Source organism: Oncorhynchus tshawytscha, unplaced genomic scaffold (genome assembly GCF_018296145.1).
Source record: "Oncorhynchus tshawytscha isolate Ot180627B unplaced genomic scaffold, Otsh_v2.0 Un_contig_2678_pilon_pilon, whole genome shotgun sequence".
Lineage (NCBI taxonomy): Eukaryota > Metazoa > Chordata > Actinopteri > Salmoniformes > Salmonidae > Oncorhynchus > Oncorhynchus tshawytscha.
In genome coordinates, this window is record NW_024609785.1 from 227,501 (window position 1) to 253,645 (window position 26,145).

The window sequence follows — 26,145 nt, forward strand, 5'->3', positions numbered from 1 at the left end:
ACACACACACACACAGTCACACACACAGTGACACACACACAGTCACACACACAGTCACACACAGTTACACACACACAGTCACACACACAGTTCCAGTGTTTTGGCCGTGCAGACATGTTGCACCTACCTGAGATGAGCTGCTTCTGACTCTTTATGATAATCTTTACTTTCCTCTCTCTCTCTCACTCTCTCCTGGTCTGTGAATCAGTAGCCCGCTATCCCTCAAACCAGTAGTGCTGCTTCCTCAGCCAATCAGACCCCACGATGGACCCGGGGGGGCACCATAAATCAGCCAGTCCCCACTTAGGAATCTGTATCTCGAGTCAGGGGGCGGAGCAAACGAGTTGGGACAGGATTCTAACATTCTGAGGGAAGAGACAGAGTGAAAATGAGAAGGGAGAGAGGGAGGGAGGGAGACAGAGTGAAAACGAGAAGGGAGGGAGGGGGAGACAGAGAAAATGAGAAGGGAGGGAGGGGGGAGACAGAAAATGAGAAGGGAGGGGGGAGACAGAGTGAAAACGAGAAGGAGGGAGGGGGAGACAGAATGAAAATGAGAAGGGAAGGGGAGACAGAGTGAAAACGAGAAGGAGGGAGGGAGACAGAGTGAAAACGAGAAGGGAGGGAGGGGGAGACAGAGCGAAAATGAGAAGGGAGGGGGAGACAGAGTGAAAACGAGAAGGAGGGAGGGGGAGGGGGAGTGAAAATGAGAAGGGAGGGGGAGACAGAGTGAAAACGAGGAGGGAGGGAGGAGACAGAGTGAAAACTTGAGAAGGGAGGGAGGGGGAGACAGAGCTGAAAATGAGAAGGGAGGGGGAGACAGAGTGAAAACGAGAAGGGAGGGAGGGGGAGGAGGGAGGGAGGAGACAGTGAAAATGAGAAAGGGAGGGGGGGAGACAGAGTGAAAATGAGAAGGGAGGGAGGGAGGGAGACAGAGTGAAAACGAGAAGGGAGGGAGGGGGAGACAGAGTGAAAATGAGAAGGGAGGGGGGAGACAGAGTGAAAACCAGAAGGGAGGGAGGGAGACAGAGTGAAAATGAGAAGGGAGGGGGGAGACAGAGTGAAAATGAGAAGGGAGGGAGGGGGGAGACAGAGTGAAAAAACGAGAGACAGAGGGAGGAGGGAGACAGAGTGAAAACGAGAAGGGAGGGGGGGAGACAGAGTGAAAACGAGAAGGAGGGAGGGGGAGACAGAGTGAAAATGAGAAGGGAGGGAGGGGGAGACAGAGTGAAAATGAGAAGGGAGGGAGGGGGGAGACAGAGTGAAAACGAGAAGGGAGGGGGAGACAGAGTGAAAACGAGAAGGGAGGGCGGGGGAGACAGAGTGAAAACGAGAAGGAGGGAGGGGGAGACAGAGCGAAAACGAGAAGGGAGGGAGGGGGAGACAGAGTGAAAACTTGAAGGGAGGGAGGGGGAGACAGAGCGAAAATGAGAAGGAGGAAGGGGGAGACAGAGTGAAAACGAGAAGGGAGGGGAGACAGAGTGAAAACGGGAAGGGAGGGAGGGAGACAGAGTGAAAACTTGAAGGAGGGAGGGAGGGAGACAGAGGAAAATGAGAAGGGAGGGAGGGGGGAGACAGAGTGAAAACGAGAAGGGAGGGAGGGGGGGGAGACAGAGTGAAAACGAGAAGGGAGGGGGAGACAGAGTGAAAACGAGAAGGGAGGGAGGGAGGGAGACAGAGTGAAAACGAGAAGGGAGGGGGGGGGAGACAGAGTGAAAACGAGAAGGAGGGAGGGGGAGACAGAGTGAAAACGAGAAGGGAGGGAGGGGGAGACAGAGTGAAAACCAGAAGGGAGGGAGGGGGGAGACAGAGTGAAAATGAGAAGGGAGGGAGGGGGAGACAGAGTGAAAACGAGAAGGGAGGGAGGGGGAGACAGAGTGAAAATGAGAAGGGAGGGAGGGAGACAGAGTGAAAACCAGAAGGAGGGAGGGAGGGAGACAGAGAGGGAGGGAAAACGAGAAGGGAGGGAGGGAGACAGAGTGAAAACGAGAAGGGAGGGAGGGAGACAGAGTGAAAACGAGGAGGGAGGGAGGGAGACAGAGGAAAACGAGAAGGGAGGAGACGGGAGGGAGACAGAGTGAAAACGAGAAGGGAGGGAGGGGGAGACAGAGTGAAAACGAGAAGGAGGGGGGAGACAGAGTGAAAACGAGAAGGGAGGGAGGGAGACAGAGTGAAAACTTGAAGGGAGGGAGGGGGAGACAGAGTGAAAATGAGAAGGGAGGGGGGGGAGACAGAGTGAAAATGAGAAGGAGGGAGAAGGGAGGGGGGAGACAGAGTGAAAACGAGAAGGGAGGGGGGAGACAGAGTGAAAACGAGAAGGGAGGGAGGGAGACAGAGTGAAAACGAGAAGGGAGGGAGGGGGAAGACAGAGTGAAAATGAGAAGGGAGGGGGGGAGACAGAGTGAAAACGAGGAGGGAGGGGGAGACAGAGTGAAAACGAGAAGGGAGGGGGGGGAGACAGAGTGAAAACGAGAAGGGAGGGAGGGAGACAGAGTGAAAACGAGAAGGGAGGGGAGGGAGACAGAGTGAAAATGAGAAAGGAGGGAGGGGGGGGAGACAGAGAGAAAATGAGGAGGGAGGGGGGAGACAGAGTGAAAATGAGAAGGGAGGGAGGGGGAGACAGAGTGAAAACGAGAAGGGAGGGAGGGGGAGACAGAGAAAATGAGAAAAACAGAGTGAAAAGGAGGGAGGGAGGGAGACAGAGAAAATGAGAAGGGAGGGAGGGAGACAGAAAACGAGAAGGGAGGGGGGGGAGACAGAGTGAAAACGAGAAGGGAGGGAGGGGGAGACAGAGTGAAAACGAGAAGGGAGGGAGGGGGGGAGACAGAGTGAAAATGAGAGGGAGGGAGGGAGGAGAGGGAGGGAGGGGGAGACAGAATGAAAACGAGAAGGGAGGGGGGAGGAGAGTGAAAAGGAGGGAGGGGGGAGGGAGGGAGGGAGGGAGAGGGAGTGAAGGGAAGGGAGGAGGGAGGGAGGGAGGACAGAGAAAATGAGAAGGGAGGGAGGGAGACAGAGTGAAAACGAGGGAGGGAGGGATGAGGGGGGAGACAGAGTGAAAATGAGAAGGGAGGGGGAGACAGAGTGAAAACGAGAAGGGAGGGGGGGGAGAAACAGAGGAGGGAAAACTTGAAAGGAGGGAGGGGGGGAGACAGAGTGAAAATGAGAAGGGAGGAGGGGGGAGACAGAGTGAAAATGAGAAGGGGAGGGAGGGGGAGACAGAGTGAAAACGAGAAGGGAGGGGGGGGAGACAGAGTGAAAATGAGAAGGGAGGGAGGGAGACAGAGTGAAAATGAGAAGGGAGGGAGGGGGGAGACAGAGTGAAAACGAGAAGGAGGGAGGGGGGAGACAGAGTGAAAATGAAGGGAGGGAGGGGGAGACAGAGTGAAAATGAGAAGGGAGGAGGGGGAGACAGAGTGAAAACGAGAAGGGAGGGAGGGGGGAGACAGAGTGAAAACGAGAAGGAGGGAGGGGGAGACAGAGTGAAAACGAGAAGGGAGGGAGGGGGAGACAGAGCGAAAATGAGAAGGGAGGGGGGGAGACAGAGTGAAAATGAGAAGGAGGGAGGGGGAGACAGAGGAAAACGAGAAGGGAGGGGGAGACAGAGTGAAAACGAGAAGGGAGGGAGGGGGAGACAGGGAGAAAGGAAAGGGAGGGAGGGGGGAGACAGAGTGAAAACGAGAAGGGAGGGAGGGGGGAGACAGAGTGAAAACGAGAAGAGGGAGGGAGGGGGAGACAGAGTGAAAACAGAAGGGAGGGAGGGAGGGAGACAGAGTGAAAATGAGAGGGGGAGGGAGGGGGGAGACAGAGTGAAAACGAGAAGGGAGGGAGGGGGAGACAGAGTGAAAATGAGAAGGGAGGGAGGGGGAGACAGAGTGAAAACCAGAAGGGAGGGAGGGGGGAGACAGAGTGAAAATGAGAAGGGAGGGGGGGGAGGGAGGGAGAGGGAGAGTGAAAACGAGAAGGGGAGGGAGGGAGACAGAGTGAAAACGAGAAGGGAGGGAGGGAGACAGAGTGAAAACGAGAAGGAGGGAGGGGGGAGACAGAGTGAAAACGAGAAGGGAGGGAGGGGGGGAGACAGAGTGAAAATGAGAAGGGAGGGAGGGGGGAGACAGAGTGAAAACGAGAAGGGAGGGAGGGAGACAGAGTGAAAACCAGAAGGAGGGAGGGGGGGAGACAGAGTGAAAAATGAGAAGGGAGGGAGGGAGACAGAGTGAAAACGAGAAGGAGGGAGGGGGGAGACAGAGTGAAAACGAGAAGGGAGGGAGGGAGACAGAGTGAAAACGAGAAGGGAGGGAGGGAGACAGAGTGAAAACGAGAAGGAGGGAGGGGGGAGACAGAGTGAAAATGAGAAGGGAGGGGGAGACAGAGGAAAACGAGAAGGGGGAGGGAGGGGGGAGACAGAGTGAAAACGAGAAGGGAGGGGGGGGAGACAGAGTGAAAACGAGAAGGGAGGGAGGGAGACAGAGTGAAAATGAGAAGGGAGGGAGGGAGACAGAGTGAAAACGAGAAGGGAGGGAGGGGGGAGACAGAGTGAAAATGAGAGGGAGGGAGGGAGGAAGACAGAGGAAAAAACAGAGAAGGAGGGAGGGGGGAGACAGAGTGAAAACGAGGAGGGAGGGAGGGAGACAGAGGAAAATGAGGAGGGAGGGAGGGAGACAGAGTGAAAATGAGAAGGGAGGGAGGGAGACAGAGTGAACACGAGAAGGGAGGGGGAGACAGAGTGAAAATGAGAAGGGAGGGAGGGGGGGGAGACAGAGTGAAAATGAGAAGGGGGAGGGAGAGGGAGGGAGGAGACAGAATGAAAAGAGAAGGAGGGAGGGAGGGAGGGAGGGAGGGAGGGAGGGAGGGAGGGAGGGAGGGAGGGAGGGAGGGAGGGAGGGAGGGAGGGAGGGGGAGGGAGGGAGGGAAGAGTGAAAATGAGAAGGGAGGGAGGGAGGGTGGGGACAGAGTGAAAAGAGAAGGGAGGGAGGGAGGGGACAGAGTGAAAAGAGAAGGGGAGGGAGGGAGGAGACAGTGTGAAAAAGAGAAGGGAGGGAGGGAGGGAGGGAGGGGACAGAGGAAAAGAGAAGGGAGGGAGGGAGGAGACAGTGTGAAAATGAGAAGGGAGGGAGGGAGGAGACAGAGTGAAAAAGAGAAGGGATGGAGGGAGGGAGGGAGGAGACAGAGTGAAAAAAAAGAGGAGGGAGGAGGGAGGGAGAGAGGGAAATGAGGGAAGGGAGGGAGGGAGGGAGGGAGGGAGGAAAAAGAGAAGGAGGGAGGGAGGAGACAGTGTGAAAAAGAGAAGGGAGGGAGGGAGGGGACAGAGTGAAAAAGAGAACGGAGGGAGGGAGGAGACAGAGTGAAAAAGAGAAGGGAGGGAGGGAGGGAGGGGGAGGCAGAGGGGGGAGGGGGAGGGAGGGAGGGAGGGAGGGAGGGAGGGAGGGAGGAGGGAGGGAGGGAGGGAGGGAGGGAGGGAGGGAGAGTGAAAATGAGAAGGGAGGGAGGGATGGGACAGAGTGAAAAAGAGAAGGGAGGGGAGGGAGGGGACAGAGGGAAAATGGGAAGGAGGGAGGGAGGGGACAGAGTGAAAAATAGGAGGGAGGGAGGGAGGAGACAGAGTGAAAAAGGAGGGGGGAGGGAGGAGGGAGGGAGGGAGGGAGGGAGGGAGGGAGGGAGGGAGGGAGGGAGGGAGGGAGGGAGGGAGGGAGGGACAGAATGATCAACAGTTTGTTTGGCAAATTACTCTGTGTGTGTCGTGCGTTTAGCCTTCAGTTGGAATGGCCCAGCAGTATCTACTAGTGGCACTAGAGGGCACCAGTTCCCTATTAAGCTGTGTCGCTATTGTCAATGGTATTTCCTTGATTCCTCGCATCCTCTCTCCTTGGCCTCTTCTCAAAACCCATTGGAGGAGGAGATCCAAGGGGAGGAACCTCAGAGCTTCTGCACCAATGTGCTTTGAGAAGGAGACAGGAAGGGAGGACAGGAGGAATCAAGGAAATACTATTTAGTGCCTTCGGTTGTCACTTGTTGCAAAACCAACTCAGTCACTTTCAGAGTCGAGAGTTTCTGATGAGTTAATCAGTTAACACATTAACTAGTAGTTAGGATAAGTAGAGTTCTTATGAATTAATCAGTTAACACATTAACTAGTAGTTAGGATAAGTAGAGTTCTGATGAGTTAATCAGTTAGTACATTAACTAGTAGTTAGGATAAGTAGAGTTCTGATGAATTAATCAGTTAACGCATTAACTAGTAGTTAGGATAAGTAGAGTTCTGATGAATTAATCAGTTAACACATTAACTAGTAGTTAGGATAAGTAGAGTTCTGAAGAGTTAATCAGTTAACACATTAACTACTAGTTAGGATAAGTAGAGTTCTGATGAGTTAATCAGTTAGTACATTAACTACTAGTTAGGATAAGTAGAGTTCTGATGAGTTAATCAGTTAGTACATTAACTAGTAGTTAGGATAAGTAGAGTTCTGATGAATTAATCAGTTAACGCATTAACTAGTAGTTAGGATAAGTAGAGTTCTGATGAATTAATCAGTTAACACATTAACTAGTAGTTAGGATAAGTAGAGTTCTGAAGAGTTAATCAGTTAACACATTAACTACTAGTTAGGATAAGTAGAGTTCTGATGAGTTAATCAGTTAGTACATTAACTACTAGTTAGGATAAGTAGAGTTCTGATGAGTTAATCAGTTAGTACATTAACTACTAGTTAGGATAAGGAGAGTTTCTGATGTGTTAATTAGTTAGTAAATTAACTACTAGTTAGGATAAGTAGAGTTCTGATGTGTTAATCAGTACATGAACTACTAGTTAGGATAAGTAGAGTTTCTGATGTGTTAATTAGTTAGTACATTAACTACTAGTTAGGATAAGTAGTGTTCTGATGTGTTAATCAGTACATTAACTACTAGTTAGGATAAGTAGAGTTTCAGATGAGTTAATCAGTTAGTACATTAACTACTAGTTAGGATAAGTAGAGTTTCTGATGAGTTAATCAGTACATTAACTACTAGTTAGGATAAGTAGAGTTTCAGATGAGTTAATCAGTTAGTACATTAACTACTAGTTAGGATAAGTAGAGTTTCTGATGAGTTAATCAGTACATTAACTACTAGTTAGGATAAGTAGTGTTCTGATGTGTTAATCAGTACATGAACTACTAGTTAGGATAAGTAGAGTTTCTGATGAGTTAATCAGTACATTAACTACTAGTTAGGTTAAGTAGAGTTTCTGATGAGTTAATCAGTACATTAACTACTAGTTAGGATAAGTAGAGTTTCAGATGAGTTAATCAGTACATTAACTACTAGTTAGGATAAGTAGAGTTTCTGATGAGTTAATCAGTACATTAACTACTAGTTAGGATAAGTAGTGTTCTGATGTGTTAATCAGTACATGAACTACTAGTTAGGATAAGTAGAGTTTCTGATGAGTTAATCAGTACATTAACTACTAGTTAGGTTAAGTAGAGATTCTGATGAGTTAATCAGTACATTAACTACTAGTTAGGTTAAGTAGAGTTTCTGATGAGTTAATCAGTACATTAACTACTAGTTAGGATAAGTAGAGTTTCTGATGAGTTAATCAGTACATGAACTACTAGTTAGGATAAGTAGAATTTCTGATGTGTTAATCAGTACATGAACTACTAGTTAGGATAAGTAGAATTTCAGATGAGTTAATCAGTTACATTAACTACTAGTTAGGATAAGTAGAGTTTCTGATGAGTTAATCAGTACATGAACTACTAGTTAGGATAAGTAGTGTTCTGATGAGTTAATCAGTACATGAACTACTAGTTAGGATAAGTAGAGTTTCTGATGTGTTAATTAGTTAGTACATTAACTACTAGTTAGGATAAGTAGTGTTCTGATGTGTTAATCAGTACATTAACTACTAGTTAGGATAAGTAGAGTTTCAGATGAGTTAATCAGTTAGTACATTAACTACTAGTTAGGATAAGTAGAGTTTCTGATGAGTTAATCAGTACATTAACTACTAGTTAGGATAAGTAGAGTTTCAGATGAGTTAATCAGTACATGAACTACTAGTTAGGATAAGTAGTGTTCTGATGTGTTAATCAGTACATGAACTACTAGTTAGGATAAGTAGTGTTCTGATGAGTTAATCAGTACATGAACTACTAGTTAGGATAAGTAGAGTTTCTGATGAGTTAATCAGTACATTAACTACTAGTTAGGTTAAGTAGAGTTTCTGATGAGTTAATCAGTACATTAACTACTAGTTAGGATAAGTAGAGTTTCAGATGAGTTAATCAGTACATTAACTACTAGTTAGGATAAGTAGAGTTTCTGATGAGTTAATCAGTACATTAACTACTAGTTAGGATAAGTAGTGTTCTGATGTGTTAATCAGTACATGAACTACTAGTTAGGATAAGTAGAGTTTCTGATGAGTTAATCAGTACATTAACTACTAGTTAGGTTAAGTAGAGTTTCTGATGAGTTAATCAGTACATTAACTACTAGTTAGGTTAAGTAGAGTTTCTGATGAGTTAATCAGTGCATTAACTACTAGTTAGGATAAGTAGAGTTTCTGATGAGTTAATCAGTACATTAACTACTAGTTAGGATAAGTAGAGTTTCAGATGAGTTAATCAGTACATTAACTACTAGTTAGGATAAGTAGAGTTACAGATGAGTTAATCAGTTAACACATTAACTACTAGTTAGGATAAGTAGAGTTTCAGATGAGTTAATCAGTACATGAACTACTAGTTAGGATAAGTAGTGTTCTGATGAGTTAATCAGTACATGAACTACTAGTTAGGATAAGTAGAGTTTCTGATGAGTTAATCAGTACATTAACTACTAGTTAGGATAAGTAGTGTTCTGATGAGTTAATCAGTACATTAACTACTAGTTAGGATAAGTAGAGTTTCAGATGAGTTAATCAGTTAGTACATTAACTACTAGTTAGGATAAGTAGAGTTTCTGATGAGTTAATCAGTACATTAACTACTAGTTAGGATAAGTAGAGTTTCAGATGAGTTAATCAGTACATGAACTACTAGTTAGGATAAGTAGTGTTCTGATGTGTTAATCAGTACATGAACTACTAGTTAGGATAAGTAGAGTTTCTGATGAGTTAATCAGTATATGAACTACTAGTTAGGATAAGTAGTGATTCTGATGTGTTAATCAGTACATTAACTACTAGTTAGGTTAAGTAGAGTTTCTGATGAGTTAATCAGTACATTAACTACTAGTTAGGATAAGTAGAGTTTCTGATGAGTTAATCAGTACATGAACTACTAGTTAGGATAAGTAGAATTTCTGATGTGTTAATCAGTACATGAACTACTAGTTAGGATAAGTAGAATTTCAGATGAGTTAATCAGTACATGAACTACTAGTTAGGATAAGTAGAATTTCAGATGAGTTAATCAGTACATGAACTACTAGTTAGGATAAGTAGAATTTCAGATGAGTTAATCAGTACATGAACTACTAGTTAGGATAAGTAGAATTTCAGATGAGTTAATCAGTACATGAACTACTAGTTAGGATAAGTAGAATTTCAGATGAGTTAATCAGTACATGAACTACTAGTTAGGATAAGTAGAATTTCAGATGAGTTCATCAGTACATGAAGTATTGGAATGGATTCTACTCTCACTGGTGTTCTAGAACCATGTGCATTTTCACGTTGCAAACTTCAACAGTGAGATTATTTTCACCCTGTTTCTGTCACACTGCAGTGCCTCTCTGAATGTGTGCTTTGTAGATAATGTTGTGGTTGGTTTTGTGATCTCACACGTTCACATACTGAGTATACTGCGCCTGTGTGTGTCTCTCTCTGTGTGTGTGTGTCTGCGCGTGTCTCTCTGTGTGTGTGTGTGTGTGTGTGTGTGTGTGTGTGTGTGTGTGTGTGTGTGTGTGTGTGTGTGTGTGCGTGCGTGCGTGCGTGCGTGCGCGCGTGTGTGTGTGCGTGTGTGTGTGCGTGCGTGTAAGTAACAGAGGAAAGGGGAAGTGGTACAGTTAAAAGAGTCCTCCTCCATCTGCAGCTCTGCAGAACGCAACACCCACCTCGCTACAACGACCGCAGGGGGAGAAAACGGACAAACTAACGACGAGAGACAATGACAAGACGACAGGAGAGGTGAACACAGACGGAGCCAACAAGACGGAGACAACAAGACAGAGAGACATAAAGACGGAGACAACAAGACGGAGACAAATCAACAAGGGGCAAGTAGAACAGAACGACAGACCTGAAGAAGAGGAGAACAAGAAGGCAAGAAATGCATCTGTTGTTGTTCGATAAGTCAGAATCTAACTGTATTCCTCACATGCTTGGTACATACATCTGTTTGATAAGTCAGAATCTAACTGTATTCGTCACATGCTTGGTACACTAACAGGTGTAGACTAACAGGGAAATGCTTACTGGCGGCTGATTGGCCCTTCCGTTCCCAACAACGCAGAGAGGAGGAAAAAGGGTTTTTGTGTTGCGTAAAGTTGGTGGAATGTTTGGAGCCGTGTCATGAGTCTGTAGTTAGTTCCCTATAGATACACACATGGGTTACTAATGGTCTGAGGACGCGCTTTCACAGGCAAGCAGGTCTAGAAACAGGTCTAGAAACAGTTCAGGGAAGCCAAGCAGATCTAGAAACGGGTCTAGAAACAGGTCTAGAAACAGGTCAGGGAAGCCAAGCAGATCTAGAATCAGTTCCAGAAACAGGTCAGGGAAGCCAATTATATATAACAACAGGTCTAGAAACAGGTCTAGTGTGGTCATGTTCCTGTTGTGTCCAGGTGGCCGTGTTACGGTTGAGATGGAGCTGTGGCGTCACTGTGTGGTTCAAATCAAATCAAATGTTATTTGTCACGTGCACCGAATACAACAGGTGTAGTAGACCTTACAGTGAAATGCTGAATACAACAGGTGTAGTAGACCTTACAGTGAAATGCTGAATACAACAGGTGTAGTAGACCTTACAGTGAAATGCTGAATACAACAGGTGTAGTAGACCTTACAGTGAAATGCTGAATACAACAGGTGTAGTAGACCTTACAGTGAAATGCTGAATACAACAGGTGTAGTAGACCTTACAGTGAAATGCTGAATACAACAGGTGTAGTAGACCTTACAGTGAAATGCTGAATACAACAGGTGTAGTAGACCTTACAGTGAAATGCTGAATACAACAGGTGTAGTAGACCTTACAGTGAAATGCTGAATACAACAGGTGTAGTAGACCTTACAGTGAAATGCTGAATACAACAGGTGTAGTAGACCTTACAGTGAAATACTGAATACAACAGGTGTAGTAGACCTTACAGTGAAATGCTGAATACAACAGGTGTAGTAGACCTTATACAGTAGTGAGAGGCTATATACAGTAGTGAGGCTATAACAGTAGCGAGGCTATATACAGTAGATAGGCTACATACAGTAGTGAGGCTATAACAGTAGAGAGGCTATAACAGTAGAGAGGCTATAACAGTAGAGAGGCTATATACAGTAGAGAGGCTATATACAGTAGAGAGGCTATATACAGTAGCGAGGCTATAACAGTAGAGAGGCTATATACAGTAGAGAGGCTATATACAGTAGCGAGGCTATAACAGTAGTGAGGCTATAACAGTAGCGAGGCTATAACAGTAGGGAGGCTATAACAGCAGCGAGGCTATATACAGTAGAGAGGCTATATACAGTAGATAGGCTACATACAGTAGTGAGGCTATAACAGTAGAGAGGCTATAACAGTAGAGAGGCTATAACAGTAGAGAGGCTATAACAGTAGAGAGGCTACATACAGTAGTGAGGCTATAACAGTAGAGAGGCTATAACAGTAGAGAGGCTATAACAGTAGAGAGGCTATATACAGTAGCGAGGCTATAACAGTAGAGAGGCTATATACAGTAGAGAGGCTATATACAGTAGCGAGGCTATAACAGTAGCGAGGCTATAACAGTAGCGAGGCTATAACAGTAGGGAGGCTATAACAGCAGTGAGGCTATATATAGTAGAGAGGCTATATACAGTAGAGAGACTATATACAGTAGAGAGGCTATATACAGTAGAGAGGCTATATACAGTAGTGAGGCTATAACAGTAGCGAGGCTATATACAGTAGATAGGCTACATACAGTAGTGAGGCTATAACAGTAGAGAGGCTATAACAGTAGAGAGGCTATAACAGTAGAGAGGCTATATACAGTAGAGAGGCTATATACAGTAGAGAGAGCTATATACAGGCTATATACAGTAGAGAGGCTATAGTAGACAGTAGTAGAGAGGCTATAACAGTAGAGAGGCTATATACAGTAGAGAGGCTATAACAGTAGTGAGGCTATAACAGTAGTGAGGCTATAACAGTAGAGAGGCTATAACAGTAGAGGGAGGCTATATACAGTAGTGAGGCTATATACAGTAGAGAGGCTATATACAGTAGAGAGGCTATATACAGTAGTGAGGCTATAACAGTAGAGAGGCTATAACAGTAGAGAGGCTATAACAGTAGAGAGGCTATAACAGTAGAGAGGCTATAACAGTAGAGAGGCTATATACAGTAGAGAGGCTATATACAGTAGCCAGGCTATAACAGTAGAGAGGCTATAACAGTAGAGAGGCTATAACAGTAGGAGGCTATAACAGTAGTGAGGCTATAACAGTAGAGAGGCTATAACAGTAGAGAGGCTATATCCAGTAGAGAGGCTATAACAGTAGAGAGGCTATAACAGTAGAGAGGCTATATACAGTAGAGAGGCTATATACAGTAGAGAGGCTATATACAGTAGAGAGGCTATATACAGTAGCGAGGCTATAACAGTAGAGAGGCTTTATACAGTAGAGAGGCTATAACAGTAGTGAGGCTATATACAGTAGAGAGGCTATATACAGTAGAGAGGCTATATACAGTAGAGAGGCTATAACAGTAGAGAGGCTATATACAGTAGAGAGGCTATAACAGTAGCGAGGCTATAACAGTAGCGAGGCTATAACAGTAGCGAGGCTATAACAGTAGAGAGGCTATATACAGTAGAGAGGCTACATACAGTAGCGAGGCTATATACAGTAGAGAGGCTATAACAGTAGCGAGGCTATAACAGTAGAGAGGCTATATACAGTAGAGAGGCTATATACAGTAGAGAGGCTATATACAGCAGAGAGGCTATATACAGACACTGGTTAGTCATTCTGATAGAGGTAGTATGTACATGAGTGTATAATTATAGTGACTATGCATATATGATAAACAGAGAGTAGCAGCAGCGTAAATAGTAGTGAGGCTACATACAGACACCGGTTAGTCAGACTGATTGAGGTAGTATGTACATGAGTGTATAATTATAGTGACGATGCAGATATGATGAACAGAGAGTAAAGAGTTGATCGGTGTTTACAGTTGTCTTACGGTTGTCTTACGGTTGTCTTATGGTTGTCTTACGGTCATGTTGTGTTCCTGTCGTGTCCAGGTGGTCGTGTTACGGTTGAGATGGAGCTGTGGCGTCACTGTGCCGTGTGGCTGATAGAGTGCAGGGTGCTCCCTGAGAGTCACAGGGTAACGTGGGACAGTGCTCAGGTGTGTGAGTTAGCCCAGGCTCTGAGGGATGGAGTCCTGCTCTGTCAGCTGCTGAACAACTTACTACCCCACGCCATCAACCTCCGAGAGATTAACCTCCGACCCCAGATGTCCCAGGTAACACACACGTACACGTACACACACACACACGCACGCACACACACACACACACACACACACGCACGCACGCACGCACGCACGCACGCACGCACTTATAGACATACACATCTACACACACCCAAACATCAGCAGGCTGGTAGGACTAACATCAGAAGGCTGGTAGGACTAACGTCAGCAGGCTGGTAGGACTAACGTCAGCAGGCTGGTAGGACTAACGTCAGCAGGCTGGTAGGACTAACGTCAGCAGGCTGGTAGGGCTAACGTCATCAGGCTGGTAGGGCTAACATCAGCAGGCTGGTAGGACTAACGTCAGCAGGCTGGTAGGACTAACATCATCAGGCTGGTAGGACTAACATCACATCACGTCAGCAGGCTGGTAGGACTAACATCAGCAGGCTGGTAGGACTAACATCAGCAGGCTGGTAGGACTAACATCAGCAGGCTGGTAGGACTAACATCAGCAGGCTGGTAGGACTAACGTCATCAGGCTGGTAGGACTAACGTCATCAGGCTGGTAGGACTAACATCATCAGGCTGGTAGGACTAACATCAGCAGGCTGGTAGGACTAACATCATCAGGCTGGTAGGACTCAGCACATCATCAGGCTGGTAGGACTAACATCATCAGGCTGGTAGGACTAACATCATCAGGCTGGTAGGACTAACATCATCAGGCTGGTAGGACTAACATCATCAGGCTGGTAGGACTAACATCATCAGGCTGGTAGGACTAACGTCATCAGGCTGGTAGGACTAACGTCATCAGGCTGGTAGGACTAACATCATCAGGCTGGTAGGACTAACGTCATCAGGCTGGTAGGACTAACATCATCAGGCTGGTAGGACTAACGTCATCAGGCTGGTAGGACTAACATCATCAGGCTGGTAGGACTAACGTCATCAGGCTGGTAGGACTAACATCATCAGGCTGGTAGGACTAACGTCAGCAGGCTGGTAGGACTAACGTCATCAGGCTGGTAGGACTAACGTCATCAGGCTGGTAGGACTAACATCATCAGGCTGGTAGGACTAACATCATCAGGCTGGTAGGACTAACGTCATCAGGCTGGTAGGACTAACGTCATCAGGCTGGTAGGACTAACATCATCAGGCTGGTAGGACTAACGTCATCAGGCTTGTTGATATGGAAAAGTGAGGTGAAAGTTTGCATTTGAAATGTTGATACGTAAACTAATGCAAATCCATATGTTACCTATGGCCGAGTTTATGCTACCTCCCCTTTAAGATACATTTTATTTTATTTTATTTATTTTACCTTTATTTAACCAGGTAGGCAAGTTGAGAACAAGTTCTCATTTACAATTGCGACCTGGCCAAGATAAAGCAAAGCAGTTCGACAGATACAACGACACAGAGTTACACATGGAGTAAAACAAACATACAGTCAATAATACAGTATAAACAAGTCTATATACAATGTGAGCAAATGAGGTGAGAAGGGAGGTAAAGGCAAAAATGGCCATGGTGGCAAAGTAAATACAATATAGCAAGTAAAACACTGGAATGGTAGTTTTGCAATGGAAGAATGTGCGAAGTAGAAATAAAAATAATGGGGTGCAAAGGAGCAAAATAAATAAATAAATAAAAATTAAATACAGTTGGGAAAGAGGTAGTTGTTTGGGCTAAATTATAGGTGGGCTATGTACAGGTGCAGTAATCTGTGAGCTGCTCTGACAGTTGGTGCTTAAAGCTAGTGAGGGAGATAAGTGTTTCCAGTTTCAGAGATTTTTGTAGTTCGTTCCAGTCATTGGCAGCAGAGAACTGGAAGGAGAGGCGGCCAAAGAAAGAATTGGTTTTGGGGGTGACTAGAGAGATATACCTGCTGGAGCGTGTGCTACAGGTGGGAGATGCTATGGTGACCAGCGAGCTGAGATAAGGGGGACTTTACCTAGCAGGGTCTTGTAGATGACATGGAGCCAGTGGGTTTGGCGACGAGTATGAAGCGAGGGCCAGCCAACGAGAGCGTACAGGTCGCAATGGTGGGTAGTATATGGGGCTTTGGTGATAAAACGGATTGCACTGTGATAGACTGCATCCAATTTGTTGAGTAGGGTATTGGAGGCTATTTTGTAAATGACATCGCCAAAGTCGAGGACTGGTAGGATGGTCAGTTTTACAAGGGTATGTTTGGCAGCATGAGTGAAGGATGCTTTGTTGCGAAATAGGAAGCCAATTCTAGATTTAACTTTGGATTGGAGATGTTTGATATGGGTCTGGAAGGAGAGTTTACAGTCTAACCAGACACCTAAGTATTTGTAGTTGTCCACGTATTCTAAGTCAGAGCCGTCCAGAGTAGTGATGTTGGACAGGCTGGTAGGTGCAGGTAGCGATCGGTTGAAGAGCATGCATTTAGTTTTACTTGTATTTAAGAGCAATTGGAGGCCACGGAAGGAGAGTTGTATGGCATTGAAGCTTGCCTGGAGGGTTGTTAACACAGTGTCCAAAGAAGGGCCGGAAGTATACAGAATGGTGTCGTCTGCGTAGAGGTGGATCAGGGATTCACCAGCAGCAAGAGCGACCTCATTGATGTATACAGAGAAGAGAGTCGGTCCAAGAATTGAACCCTGTGGCACCCCCATAGAGACTGCCAGAGGTCCGGACAGCAGACCCTCCGATTTGACACACTGAACTCTATCAGAGAAGTAGTTGGTGAACCAGGCGAGGCAATTATTTGAGAAACCAAGGCTGTCGAGTCTGCCGATGAGGATGTGGTGATTGACAGAGTCGAAAGCCTTGGCCAGATCAATGAATACGGCTACTAGCAAGACGGTTTCCTGCTTCATAGGTTACCTATGGCCGAGTTTATGCTACCTCCCCTTTAAGATGTCTGCTACTAGCAAGACGGTTTCCGGCCTCATTTCACCAGTTTAAAATGACCAGACATTGAAATATAGAATATTATTTATTGAGGAAATGGAATACATGTGAGAATGAGGATTCAGGAGGGGAATGAGAATAGACCAGATGAAGTAGAGGACAGCAGATGAAGTAGAGGACAGCAGATGAAGTAGAGGACAGGAGATGAAGTAGAGGACAGGAGATGAAGTAGAGGACAGGAGATGAAGTAGAGGACAGCAGATGAAGTAGAGGACAGCAGATGAAGTAGAGGACAGGAGATGAAGTAGAGGACAGGAGATGAAGTAGAGGACAGCAGATGAAGTAGAGGACAGCAGATGAAGTAGAGGACAGCAGATGAAGTAGAGGACAGCAGATGAAGTAGAGGACAGCAGATGAAATAGAGGACAGCAGATGAAGTAGAGGACAGCAGATGAAGTAGAGGACAGCAGATGAAGTAGAGGACAGCAGATGAAGTAGAGGACAGCAGATGAAGTAGAGGACAGCAGATGAAGTAGAGGACAGGAGATGACAGCAGATGAAGTAGAGGACAGTAGAGGACAGCAGATGAAGTAGAGGACAGCAGATGAAGTAGAGGACAGCAGATGATGCAGAGGACAGCAGATGAAGTAGAGGACAGCAGATGAAGTAGAGGACAGCAGATGAAATAGAGGACAGCAGATGAAGTAGAGGACAGCAGATGAAATAGAGGACAGCAGATGAAATAGAGGACAGCAGATGAAATAGAGGACAGCAGATGAAATAGAGGACAGCAGATGAAGTAGAGGACAGCAGATGAAGTAGAGGACAGCAGATGAAGTAGAGGACAGCAGATGAAGTAGAGGACAGGAGATGACAGCAGATGAAGTAGAGGACAGTAGAGGACAGCAGATGAAGTAGAGGACAGCAGATGAAGTAGAGGACAGCAGATGATGCAGAGGACAGCAGATGAAGTAGAGGACAGCAGATGAAGTAGAGGACAGCAGATGAAGTAGAGGACAGCAGATGATGCAGAGGACAGCAGATGAAGTAGAGGACAGCAGATGAAGAAGAGGACAGCAGATGAAGTAGAGGACAGCAGATGAAGTAGAGGACAGCAGATGATGTAGAGGACAGCAGATGAAGAAGAGGACAGCAGATGAAGTAGAGGACAGCAGATGAAGTAGAGGACAGCAGATGAAGTAGAGGACAGCAGATGATGCAGAGGACAGCAGATGAAGTAGAGGACAGTAGAGGACAGGAGATGACAGCAGAGGACAGAAGAGGACAGTAGAGGACAGAAGAGGACAGTAGAGGACCGCAGATTAAATAGAGGACAGCAGAGGACAGTAGAGGACAGAAGAGGACAGTAGAGGACAGAAGAGGACAGGAGAGGACAGCAGATGAAGTAGAGGACAGCAGATGAAGCAGAGGACAGCAGATGATGCAGAGGACAGCAGATGAAGTAGAGGACAGGAGATGACAGCAGAGGACAGAAGAAGACAGTAGAGGACAGAAGAGGACAGTAGAGGACCGCAGATGAAATAGAGGACAGCAGAGGACAGTAGAGTACAGAAGAGGACAGTAGAGGACAGAAGAGGACAGTAGAGGACAGAAGAGGACAGCAGATGAAGCAGAGGACAGCAGATGAAGTAGAGGACAGCAGATGAAGTAGAGGACAGTAGAGGACAGCAGATGAAGGATCCAGGCGGTGGACTTGAAAGTTTGTCTTGGAGTCTCTGGCAGACTGTCAGGCTGTGGTAATCAGGCTGCTGTGGTGATGGTGAGGCTGGGCAGTTGAGGACTGATCCAGGAGAGGTTCTCAGCCGGTAAGATCAGGGGCTGTACCGCTGCAGGAGCAGGTGGCAGGTAACTGGATGAGCTGGCTGGGAAGTGGGAGTTCATGGCTGGGATGTGAGAGTTCATGGCTGGGATGTGAGAGTTCATGGCTGGGATGTGAGAGTTGATGACTGGGATGTGGGAGTTCATGGCTGGGATGTAGGAGTTCATGGCTGGGATGTAGGAGTTCGTGGCTGGGATGTGGGAGTTCATGGCTGGGATGTGGGAGTTCATGGCTGGGATGTGGGAGTTCATGGCTGGGATGTGAGAGTTCATGGCTGGGATGTGGGAGTTCATGGCTGGGATGTGGGAGTTCATGGCTGGGATGTGAGAGTTCATGGCTGGGATGTGGGAGTTCATGGCTGGGATGTGGGAGTTCATGGCTGGGATGTGGGAGTTCATGGCTGGGATGTGGGAGTTCATGGCTGCCCACCTCAGGTCCCTCTGGCCCCTCTCTCTGCCCACAGCCAAGAGGCCAGAGCAGGCCACCAGACAGGCCACCCGAGCAGAGCCACCAGAGCAGAGCCACCAGAGCAGAGCCACCAGAGCAGAGCCACCAGACAGGCCACCAGAGCAGAGCCACCAGAGCAGAGCCACCCGAGCAGAGCCACCAGACAGGCCACCCGAGCAGAGCCACCAGAGCAGAGCCACCAGACAGGCCACCAGAGCAGAGCCACCAGAGCAGAGCCACCCGAGCAGAGCCACCAGAGCAGAGCCACCAGAGCAGAGCCACTAGAGCAGAGCCACCAGAAAACCAGTTGCACAGCCAGCGGAGTCAGAATGTGAGGTAGCAGGCAGAGGAAGCAGCATGTTGAGAGAGAGGCCGTCGCTGGCAAAGGCTCGGTGAGGCACTGCCGGAGCAGCGGTCAGGGTCCACAGCAGTAGTCAGGGTCCACAGTCAGGGTCCACAGTAGTAGTCAGGGTCCACAGTCAGGGTCCACAGTAGTAGTCAGGGTCCACAGCAGTAGTCAGGGTCCACAGTAGTAGTCAGGGTCCACAGTAGTAGTCAGGGTCCACAGTAGTAGTCAGGGTCCACAGCAGTAGTCAGGGTCCACAGTCAGGGTCCACAGTAGTAGTCAGGGTCCACAGTCAGGGTCCACAGTAGTAGTCAGGGTCCACAGTAGTAGTCAGGGTCCACAGTCAGGGTCCACAGCAGTAGTCAGGGTCCACAGTAGTAGTCAGGGTCCACAGCAGTAGTCAGGGTCCACAGTAGTAGTCAGGGTCCACAGTAGTAGTCAGGGTCCACAGTAGTAGTCAGGGTCCACAGTCAGGGTCCACAGCAGTAGTCAGGGTCCACAGTAGTAGTCAGGGTCCACAGTAGTAGTCAGGGTCCACAGTAGTAGTCAGGGTCCACAGCAGTAGTCAGGGTCCACAGTAGTAGTCACACGGTGTCCTGGATGAGGCTAGTCACACAGTGTCCTGGATGAGGCTAGTCACACAGTGTCCTGGATGAGGCTAGTCACACAGTGTCCTGGATGAGGCTAGTCACACAGTGTCCTGGATGATGCTAGTCACACAGTGTCCTGGATGAGGCTAGTCACACAGTGTCCTGGATGAGGCTAGTCACACAGTGTCCTGGATGAGGCTAGTCACACAGTCACACAGTGTCCTGGATGAAGCTAGTCACACAGTGTCCTGGATGAGACTAGTCACACGGTGTCCTGGATGAGGCTAGTCACACAGTGTCCTGGATGAGGCTAGTCACACAGTGTCCTGGATGAGGCTAGTCACACAGTGTCCTGGATGAGGCTAGTCACACAGTGTCCTGGATGAAGCTAGTCACACAGTGTCCTGGATGAGACTAGTCACACGGTGTCCTGGATGAGGCTAGTCACACAGTGTCCTGGATGAGGCTAGTCACACAGTGTCCTGGATGAGGCTAGTCACACAGTGTCCTGGATGAGGCTAGTCACACAGTGTCCTGGATGAGGCTAGTCACACAGTGTCCTGGATGATGCTAGTCACACAGTGTCCTGGATGAGGCTAGTCACACAGTGTCCTGGATGAGGCTAGTCACACAGTGTCCTGGATGAGGCTAGTCACACAGTGTCCTGGATGAAGCTAGTCACACAGTGTCCTGGATGAGACTAGTCACACGGTGTCCTGGATGAGGCTAGTCACATGGTGTCCTGGATGAGGCTAGTCACACAGTGTCCTGGATGAGACTAGTCACACGGTGTCCTGGATGAGGCTAGTCACACGGTGTCCTGGATGAGGCTAGTCACATGGTGTCCTGCAGCACCACATGCACCGCAGAACGAAGAGGAGGAATGTTAGTTCGGTCAGTAGTGTGGTAGTGGTGATTAAGGAGAGTCAGGATTAGCAACGAGCAACAGCTGCGTTCAATGACACTAGTTAAAGTGTTGCAGACAGGCCTGGAGGCTGGTTGGCAACGTGTAGCAGCTTGTTGAGTTGCTGCGTTCAAGGACACTAGTTAAAGTGTTGCAGACAGGCCTGGAGGCTGGTTGGCAACGTGTAGCAGCTTGTTGAGTTGCTGGAGAGCTGCGTTAAAGTTGTTGTGTTTAAATCTGGTCCTCTCCTGAATTTGTGTTTGTTCTGAACACCATTATTAAGCTGCACGCTGTTATCACTGTTTCCTGCTTCATTTCCATAGCGACTGTTCCATAGCGACCGTTCCATAGTGACGAGCAGACCGCATGTAGGCCCCCGGACAATGAGATAAGAAAATCACCTGGTGTGTGTGTGTGTGTGTGTGTGTGTGTGTGTGCGCGTGTGTGTGTGAGAGTTAGTATCAATGACCATAATCTATTCTGGTTTACAGTGTGGTGGGTTTAAGGGAATCCTTTCTGTGGGTCATAATATTTAGTTCATTGATAAATGTTATTAAACGTCAAATCAAATCAAAGTTTATGTGTCATGTGCGCTGAATACAACAGGTGTAGATCTTACAGTGAAATGCTGATTACAACAGGTGTCATAGCAGGTTTGAACGTGCTGAGTGTGTGTGTGTTGGGTCATAGCAGGTTTGATCGTGCTGAGTGTGTGTGTGTTGGTTTCGTAGCAGGTTTGATCGTGCTGAGTGGCCGTGCTGAGTGTGTAACTCTGGGGAGTGGCCGTACTGAGTGTGTGTGTGTGTTGGTTTCGTAGCAGGTTTGACCGTGCTGACTGTGTAACTCTGGGGAGTGGCCGTGCTGACTGTGTAACTCTGGGGAGTGGCCGTGCTGTGTGTAACTCTGGGGAGTGGCCGTGCTGAGTGTGTAACTCTGGGGAGTGGCCGTGCTGAGTGTGTAACTCTGGGGAGTGGCCGTGCTGAGTGTGTAACTCTGGGGAGTGGCCGTGCTGAGTGTGTAACTCTGGGGAGTGGCCGTACTGAGTGTGTAACTCTGGGGAGTGGCCGTGCTGAGTGTGTAACTCTGGGGAGTGGCCGTGCTGAGTGTGTAACTCTGGGGAGTGGCCGTGCTGAGTGTGTAACTCTGGGGAGTGGCCGTGCTGACTGTGTAACTCTGGGGAGTGGCCGTGCTGACTGTGTAACTCTGGGGTGCTGACTGTAACTCCGTACTGACTGTGTAACTCTGGGGAGTGGCCGTACTGACTGTGTAACTCTGGGGAGTGACCGTACTGACTGTGTAACTCTGGGGAGCTGAGTGTGTAACTCTGGGGAGTGGCCGTGCTGAGTGTGTAACTCTGGGGAGTGGCCGTACTGACTGTGTAACTCTGGGGAGTGGCCGTACTGACTGTGTAACTCTGGGGAGTGACCGTGCCTGACTGTGTAACTCTGGGGAGTGACCGTGCTGACTGTGTAACTCTGGGGAGTGGCCGTACTGACTGTGTAACTCTGGGGAGGGAGTGACTGTGTAACTCTGGGGAGTGGCCTGACTGTGTAACTCTGGGGAGTGGCCGTGCTGACTGTGTAACTCTGGGGGGAGTGGCCTGTGTAACTGAGTGTGTAACTCTGGGGAGTGGCCGTGCTGACTGTGTAACTCTGGGGAGTGGCCGTACTGACTGTGTAACTCTGGGGAGTGGCCGTACTGACTGTGTAACTCTGGGGAGTGGCCGTGCTGACTGTGTAACTCTGGGGAGTGGCCGTACTGACTGTGTAACTCTGGGGAGTGGCCGTGCTGACTGTGTAACTCTGGGGAGTGGCCGTGCTGACTGTGTAACTCTGGGGAGTGGCCGTACTGACTGTGTAACTCTGGGGAGTGGCCGTGCTGACTGTGTAACTCTGGGGAGTGGCCGTGCTGACTGTGTAACTCTGGGGAGTGGCCGTACTGAGTGTGTAACTCTGGGGAGTGGCCGTACTGAGTGTGTAACTCTGGGGAGTGGCCGTGCTGACTGTGTAACTCTGGGGAGTGGCCGTGCTGACTGTGTAACTCTGGCCGACTGTGTAACTCTGGGGAGTGGCCGTACTGACTGTGTAACTCTGGGGAGTGGCCGTGCTGACTGTGTAACTCTGGGGAGTGGCCGTGCTGACTGTGTAACTCTGGGGAGTGGCCGTGCTGACTGTGTAACTCTGGGGAGTGGCCGTGCTGACTGTGTAACTCTGTGGGGAGTGGCCGTGCTGACTGTGTAACTCTGGGGAGTGGCCGTACTGACTGTGTAACTCTGGGGAGTGGCCGTGCTGACTGTGTAACTCTGGGGAGTGGCCGTGCTGACTGTGTAACTCTGGGGAGTGGCCGTGCTGACTGTGTAACTCTGGGGAGTGGCCTGACTGTGTAACTCTGACTGTGTAACTCTGGGGAGTGGCCGTGCTGACTGTGTAACTCTGGGGAGTGGCCGTGCTGACTGTGTAACTCTGGGGAGTGGCCGTGCTGACTGTGTAACTCTGGGGAGGACCGTGCTGACTGTGTAACTCTGGGGAGTGACCGTGCTGACTGTGTAACTCTGGGGAGTGGCCGTGCTGACTGTGTAACTCTGGGGAGTGGCCGTACTGACTGTGTAACTCTGGGGAGTGGCCGTGCTGACTGTGTAACTCTGGGGAGTGGCCGTGCTGACTGTGTAACTCTGGGGAGTGGCCGTACTGACTGTGTAACTCTGGGGAGTGGCCGTGCTGACTGTGTAACTCTGGGGAGTGGCCGTGCTGACTGTGTAACTCTGGGGAGTGGCCGTACTGACTGTGTAACTCTGGGGAGTGGCCGTGCTGACTGTGTAACTCTGGGGAGTCCTATGAGGTGACCAGTGTCCTCCCTTCATAACACATGTTGAGACACTTTGCATAACTGCACAAGGAAGTGTCCATTGCAACAAAAGGAATCCACGTCTGTGAACATCACAGATATGTGTGTGTGGGTGTGTGTGTGTGTGTGTGTGTGTGTGTGTGTGTGTGTGTGTGTGTGTGTGTGTGTGTGTGTGTGTGTGTGCTCATACCAGGGTCATATATCAGTGCCAGTCAAAACATTTCCCTTTTTTAAAATTAGAGTTCTCTATTTAACAATGCTGACACACACACACACACACACACACACACACACACACACACACGCACACACACACACTGCTCTGGCAGGAAGCTGTGCAAATCTGATTCTGCAAATGTCTGACCGCTGAGCAGCAGGGTTTTGTATTAGAGACATTAATGTGTTTTACACTGACTAGATGAACACCTTGTGGCTCTCTCTCTCTCTCTCTCTTTCTCTCCATCTCTCTCTCTTTCTCTCCTTCTCTCCATCTCTCTCCTCTCTTTCTCTCTCTCTCTCTCTTTCTCTCCATCTCTATCTCCTTTCTCTCTCTCTCTCTCTCTTTATCTCCATCTCTCTCTCTCCTCTCTCTTTCTCACTCTCTCCCCTCTCTTTTTCTCCATCTCCTCTCTCTTTCTTTCCATCTCTCTCTCTCCTCTCTCTTTCTCTCCAACTCTCTCTCTCCTCTCTCTTTCTCTCTCTCCCCCTCATGGGGCGGCAGGGTAGCCTAGTGGTTAGAGCATTGGACTCGTAACCGGAAGGTTGCAAGTTCAAATCCGAGCTGACAAGGTACAAATCTGTCGTTCTGCCCCTGAACAGGCAGTTAACCCACTATTCCTAGGCCGTCATTGAAAATAAGAATTTGTTCTTAACTGACTTGCCTAGTTAAATATAGGTTTAAAAAAAATAAAAAATGTTATCTCTCCTTCTCTCCCTTGATTCTATCCCTCCACCTCCCTACTGGTTTCCATAGTGATGTGCACAGTATTGTGTCTGTCGATCAATCAAATAATCAGTCAATCATTACACAAGTTGGCTGAGGGGATGTGTGATGATGACTATTTTCAATGTGATTACTGAACCTATGAAGTGTGACTCAATGGCTTGTGAATAACCTGTTCTGATTAGCCCACTGTAGTTCCTGTGTCTTAACTAACCTGATACGATTGGCTTCTGTAGTTCCTGTGTCTTAACTAACCTGATAGGATTGGCTTCTGTAGTTCCTATATCTTAAATAACCTTATCTGATTGGCTCCTTTAGTTCCCGTGTCTGAAAAAACAGATATGATTGGCTTCCTGTGTCTGTTCCTGTGTCTGAAATAACCTGTTCTGATTGGCTCCCTGTAGTTCCTGTGTCTGAAGAACATCCGTACGTTCCTGGGGGTGTGTCAGGAGAAGTTCCACCTGAGGAAGACTGAACTGTTTGAAGCCTTCGACCTGTTTGATGTCAGAGACTTCGGCAAGGTGTGTGTGTGTGTATGTGTGTGTGTGTGTGTGTGTGTGTGTGTGTGTGTGTGTGTGTGACATCACCTCACCCCATCTGAACTCTCTCTCGTTTTACATGTACATTTTTAGTCATTTAGCAGACGCTCTTATCCGGAGAGACTTACAGTTGCAGAACATTCATCTTCAGATAGCTAGGTGAGACGACCACATACAGTACATTCATCTTCAGATGGCTAGGTGAAACGACCATTCATCTTCAGATAGCTAGGTGAGACGACCACATACAGTACATTCATCTTCAGATAGCTAGTTGAGACGACCACATACAGAACATTCATCTTCAGATAGCTAGGTGAGACGACCACATACAGTACATTCATCTTCAGATAGCTAGGTGAGACGACCATTCATCTTCAGATAGCTAGGTGAGACGACCACATACAGTACATTCATCTTCAGATAGCTAGGTGAGACGACCACATACAGTACATTCATCTTCAGATAGCTAGGAGAGACGACCATTCATCTTCAGATAGCTAGGTGGGACGACCACATACAGAACATTCATCTTCAGATAGCTAGGTGAGACGACCACATACAGAACATTCATCTTCAGATAGCTAGGTGAGAGACGACCATTCATCTTCAGATAGCTAGGTGAGACGACCCATACAGTACATTCATCTTCAGATAGCTAGGTGAGACGACCACATACAGTACACCACATACAGTACATTCATCTTCAGATAGCTAGGTGAGACGACAGTACATTCATCTTCAGATAGCATGAGACGACCATTCATCTTCAGATAGCTAGGTGAGACGACCACATACAGAACATTCATCTTCAGATAGCTAGGTGAGACGACCATTCATCTTCAGATAGCTAGGTGAGACGACCACATACAGAACATTCATCTTCAGATAGCTAGGTGGGACGACCATTCATCTTCAGATAGCTAGGTGGGACGACCCCATACAGTACATTCATCTTCAGATAGCTAGGAGAGACGACCACATACAGTACATTCATCTTCAGATAGCTAGGAGAGACGACCACATACAGTACATTCATCTTCAGATAGCTAGGAGAGACGACCATTCATCTTCAGATAGCTAGGTGAGACGACCACATACAGAACATTCATCTTCAGATAGCTAGGTGAGACGACCATTCATCTTCAGATAGCTAGGTGAGACGACCACATGCAGAACATTCATCTTCA

At 47.9% G+C, this 26,145-nt stretch overlaps 1 protein-coding gene and 1 pseudogene across 4 annotated transcripts in view; one reads left to right on the plus strand and one right to left on the minus strand.

The window, feature by feature from the left end:
• The window catches only part of LOC121845874, a 37,930-nt pseudogene extending 37,602 nt beyond the window's left edge, over positions 1-328 (minus strand).
• Positions 329-9,964: 9,636 nt separating this feature from the next.
• The window catches only part of LOC121845884 (proto-oncogene vav-like), a 65,814-nt gene continuing 49,633 nt past the window's right edge, over positions 9,965-26,145 (plus strand). For 2 of the 4 annotated variants that reach the window (XM_042318077.1, XM_042318080.1), the window contains exons 1-3: positions 9,966-10,249; positions 13,438-13,661; positions 24,821-24,937. In XM_042318077.1, coding sequence (XP_042174011.1) covers positions 13,458-13,661; positions 24,821-24,937 — 321 coding nt within the window. In that variant the 5' untranslated portion in view covers positions 9,966-10,249; positions 13,438-13,457. Of the gene's footprint in view, positions 10,250-13,437; positions 13,662-24,820; positions 24,938-26,145 lie in introns of all 4 variants that reach the window. The other 2 variants (XM_042318078.1, XM_042318079.1) reach the window with 2 other exon arrangements.